The sequence below is a fragment of the Callithrix jacchus genome, chromosome 22, assembly GCF_049354715.1.
Source record: "Callithrix jacchus isolate 240 chromosome 22, calJac240_pri, whole genome shotgun sequence".
NCBI lineage: Eukaryota > Metazoa > Chordata > Mammalia > Primates > Cebidae > Callithrix > Callithrix jacchus.
The window spans coordinates 49431804-49436758 of NC_133523.1; the positions used below are offsets into that span (position 1 = coordinate 49431804).

Here is a 4955-nt window from a genome sequence, read left to right on the forward strand (position 1 = left end):
CAAAAATTAGTAGGGTGTGGTGGTGGATGTCTGTAATTCCAACTACTTGGGAAGTTGCTTGAACCCGGGAGGCGGAGGCTGCAGTGTCTGGAGACCGCTCCACTGCACTCCAGCCTGGGTGACAGAGGGAGATTCTGTCGAAAGAAAGAAAGAAAAAAAGAAAAGGAAGGAAACAAGGAGGGGGAAAGAAAGAGAAAGAGAAAAGAAAAAAGAAAGAAAAAGCCAGCCGCAGGTGTTTCTGCAGACCTACTTGCCTGTGCCCCATTTAAAATTTTGCACCAGGGAGACTGCCTGGAGTCTGGCAGATGTGGGATACAGTCCCAGCCATATGTTTTCCCCACTGTGTGCCCTCAGGCAAGTTAACAAGCTTCTCTGAGCCTCGGTTTCCTCGCCGGAAGCGATGGGGATAACGGAGTATCTCACCCGTAGCATTGTGAGGTTGGAAACGGGGCGAGCACTTAGTGGAGCGCCTGGCATATGCGGCCCCAGGTAAACTCAGCTCTTAATCTTCTGCTGGTCCGTGCGGGTCTCTGCCAGGGCACCCCTGTTCACAGGCTTCCCCTCCCTGTGAGCGCGCAGGTGTTGAGTCAGCTGTGGGAGCTGGGCAAAGGCGACCCCGCACTGGCCGCACGAGTAGGGCTTCTTGTCCGCATGCGTCCTCTGGTGTCGAATGAGGGCCGAGGAGAAGCTGAAGGCCTTCCCGCAGCCGCTGCACTCGTAGGGCTTCTCCCCGGTGTGCACGATGTGGTGCTGGATGAGGTAGGCGCGGTTGCTGAAGGCCTTGCCGCACTGGTGGCAGGCGTAGGGCCGCTCGCCCGTGTGCGTGCGCAGGTGCAGGGTGAGCGACGAGGCCTGGCTGAAGGCCTTGCCGCACTCGCTGCACCTGTAGGGCCGCTCCCCGGTGTGGGTCTTCTGGTGCTCGATGAGGGAGGACACGTGGCTGAAGGCGGCCCCGCACTGCGGGCACCTGTAGGGCCGCTCCCCGCTGTGCACGAGGTGGTGCTGGCGGAGGTGGGAGCGGTTGCCGAAGCGCTTGCCGCAGTCCCGGCAGCTGTAGGGCCGCTCTCCGGTGTGCGTGCGCTGGTGCTGCGCCAGGTGCGACACCTGGGTGAAGGCCTTGGAGCAGCGGCCGCACGCGTAGGGCTTCTCGCCGGTGTGGATTCGCCGGTGCTCGGCCAGCGAAGAGCTCTGGCTGAAGGGCGCGCCGCAGTCCGGGCACGCGTAGGGCTTCTCGCCAGTGTGCACGCGCCGGTGCTGCGTCAGGTGCGCGATCTGCGAGAAGGCCTTGGCGCACTGGCCGCAGCGGTAGGGCCTCTCCGCGGTGTGGATGCGCTGGTGGCGGATGAGCGCCGAGGAGAAGCGGAAGGCCTTGGCGCACTCGGCGCACTCGTAGGGCTTCTCGCCGGTGTGGATGCGCTGGTGCTCGATCAGGGAAGAGCGGTTGCGGAACGCTTTGGCGCACCGGGCGCACGCATAGGGCCGCTCGCCCGTGTGCACGCGCAGGTGCTGGGTCAGGTGCGTGGGGCGCGCAAAGGCCCTGCCGCAGTCGGCGCAGCGGTGCGGCTTCTCGCCCGTGTGCGTGCGCCAGTGGGACGCCAGGTAGGAGCTCTGGCTGAAGGCCTTGCCGCACTCGGGGCACGCGTAGGGCTTCTCGCCCGTGTGCGTGCGCTGGTGCAGGGTCAGGTGCACGCTCTGGCTGAAGGCCTTGCCGCACTCGGGGCACGCGTAGGGCTTCTCCCCGGTGTGGGTTCTCTCGTGCAAGATGAACGCGGAACAGTAGCTGAAGGCCTTCCCGCAGTCCTCGCATTTCCACGGCTTCCCCCGGCCGCCGCCTTTCTCCGGTAGGCGGCTGTCAGAAGGCTTCCGCTTCGGGCTCTTCCCGGGCGCGCTGCACCTGCCGGGTCTGCTGTCGCCGGGAACGCTGGCGTGGGTAGCAGTAGGGCTCAGTGTGGTTCTTGGGATTAGCCGTGATTCACCGTGTTCCTGGACGCCGTCCCCTGCAGGGCCTCCCTTGCAGGCCATGGACTCTGGCTCTGGACAGCTTTCCTGATTTTCCTGCGGGTCCTCAAGGCCGCCCTCGTGTTTCCAGTTTCCTTCCAACTCCGCGCCCTGGAGGGCGACGCTCAAGAGTCCCTCCATCCTTGATCCCTGAGCTGCTGTCTCGATCTCACATCTCTTCTCTGGGTCCGAAAGGAAAAAGGTGAGAAAAAAATTTAAAGATTGTCACTTGTCCTGAGCTGGAAAAATGGCTAACAGATGAACTGGGAAGGGCTTAGCATGGGGTTCCTGGACCTCTGTGCCAGTGACATTTTGGTAATTTGGTGTGGTGGGACCCATCCTGTGTGTTGTGAGAAGCTGAGCAGCATCCCTTGTCTCTCCACACTGGATGCCAGGGACTCCACCCCCTACCCCCTAAGTTGTAATGATGAAAAGTGTCTCCAGGCCGGACATGGTGGCTCACACCTGTAATCCCAGCACCTTGGGAGGCCAAGGAAGGTGGTTGCTTGATCCCAGGAGTTGAGACTGGCAAACTGTTGCACATACCACCTGCTCCACCCAGGCCGGCCATGTCCAAGACACACACACAGGGGAAGCCTGGACACATGCAGTCACACTTAGTGGGCAGAGCTCTAGCATGGCCAAAGCCCACGTGTGCATGCACACACTTCAGGCAGCATGGCACTCTACAGGCTCACACACACCCAGGTCAGCCGTCATTGTGCAGGCAGTCACATGCACCCAGTCAGCCTACACGGTGGCACCCCCAGACGTGCACACGTGGGATCACACACTTCATGTCCAGGAGAAATTTCAGACTTGCCCAGTCACACATGTGTGTGGGACACGCTGTGATACACAGACACCGCTTCATATACACGAGCACATAACACACCAATAAAGTGTCACATGCGCTTACATACAGTCACACACCTGCAAGGGCTGGCACTGCCGAATGAGCACATGCAGACACAGTAAGGGGCTGGCACCCGGAATGAGCAGGTGCAGACGCAGTGACACGCAGGGTCGGTGCTCAGATGGAGTCACACACCTGCATGGGTTGGCTCCGCTGAGTGAGCACGTGCAGACACAGTGAGGGGCTGGCACCCCGAGTGAGCAGGTGCAGTCGCAGTGACACTCGGGGACGGGCTCACAGGCAGTCACACACCTGCACGGGCTTGCACCGCCGAATGAGCACATGCAGACACAGTGAGGGGCTGGCACCCCGAGTGAGCAGGTGCAGACGCAGTGACACTCGGGGACGGGCTCACAGGCAGTCACACACCTGCACGGGCTGGCACCCCGAGTGAGCAGGTGCAGACGCAGTGACACTCGGGGACGGGCTCACAGGCAGTCACACACTTGCACGGGCTGGCACCCCGAGTGAGCAGGTGCAGACGCAGTGACACTCGGGGACGGGCTCACAGGCAGTCACACACCTGCACGGGCTGGCACCCCGAGTGAGCAGGTGCAGACGCAGTGACACTCGGGGACGGGCTCACAGGCAGTCACACACCTGCACGGGCTGGCATCCAGAGTGAGCAGGTGCAGACACAGTGAGGGGCTGGCATCCAGAGTGAGCAGGTGCAGATGCAGTGACACTCGGGGACGGGCTCACAGGCAGACACACCTGCACGAACACGTGCGCACACGCACACTACACACCGTTCCTCTCGCCTTCCGGGATCGCCTCCGAACGCGCTGGCCGGCCCCCTCCCAGCTTGGTGGAGTCGCCTCCGCTTCTACTTAGTCTCGGGTCCTCCTGGGCCATCGCAGACCCTGGGCCTCCTTCCTCAGAGGAGAGAAGGTCAAGTCGTCTGTAGCGGAGGAGGAGCCAGCGCGCCAGGCCCGGGTGGACTGCGCCTGCGCATCGGTCCCGCCCGACTCTTAGGAACTACAACTCCCAAGGGGCGCTGCGCGCTCGCCCGCACCGCGACTAAGGCTTGCAGAGCCTGGATCATCGAAACTACCACTCCCAGAAGGCTAAGCGTCTGCCCGCCTGGGTCCGCAGGGCCTTTATCCCTGGGGACACAAGGAGGGCCGGGCGGCTGCCCAGAGCCCTGCCCACCACGGCCTTAGTGCAGGGCAGTGGGCGCAGCCAGTAACTCAGGCGTGGGACTTTTTTCTTGCTCAGGGGTTGAAGCCGAGCCAATGGGCTTAGAAAGAAGGAACGTGAGGCCGGGAGCGGTGACTCACGCTTGTAATCCCAGCACTTTGCTAGGCCTAGAAGGGTGGATCACCTGGGTCAAGAGTTCAAGACCAGCCTGGCCATCATGGTGAAACCCCATCTCTACCAAAAATACGAAACATTAGCCGGGCGTGACACGCCTGTAATTCCAGCTAATCGCGAGGCTGAAGCAGGAGAAACGCTTGAACCCAGGAAGCGAAGTTGCAGTGAGCGATTGTGCCACTGCACTCCAGCCTGGGTGACAGCGCGAAACTCCGTCTCAAAAAGAGAAAGAAGAAAGAAGGAGCCTGAGGTTCAGGCAGGCTAAGTCCCTTTCTGCAGGCTGCACAATCTAGAAAGGCGGGTGCTGGAGTTCGCAACCCACCCTTTTGTTTTGGTCTCAGGTAGTTGATGTCATTTCAGTCTATTGCAAAGAAGGTGGCACATCCATTGGCACAGGTAAATCCATTTTACTTTGCAGTTTTATTTTTTAGAAACAGAGGCTTGCTTTGTTGCACAGGCTGGAATGCAGTGGTACAATCACGGCTCACTGCAACCTCGACCTCCCCGCTTCTAGTGATTCTCCCATTTCAGCCTCCCGAGTAGCTGAGACCACAGGCATGTGCCACTACACCTGGCTAATTTTTTTTTAACTTTTTTTTTTTTGTTTGTTTGTTTGTAGAAATGAGGTCTCACTATGTTGCCCAGGCTAGTCTCGAACTCCAATCCTTCCACCTCGGCCTTAAATAATTTTAATATTAGGCAGGACGCGGTGGCTCACGCTTGTAAT

The 4955-nt window shown here is 60.1% G+C and overlaps 1 protein-coding gene across 1 annotated transcript; it reads right to left on the bottom strand.

The window, feature by feature from the left end:
• Positions 1 to 368: 368 nt before the first annotated feature.
• On the bottom strand, positions 369 to 3848 carry ZNF835 (zinc finger protein 835). The gene is given in 3 exon segments (XM_008988735.4): positions 369 to 616; positions 619 to 2180; positions 3664 to 3848. Coding segments are annotated over 3 exon segments (1782 nt in total). The 5' UTR covers positions 3770 to 3848; the 3' UTR covers positions 369 to 502.
• Positions 3849 to 4955: the final 1107 nt, after the last annotated feature.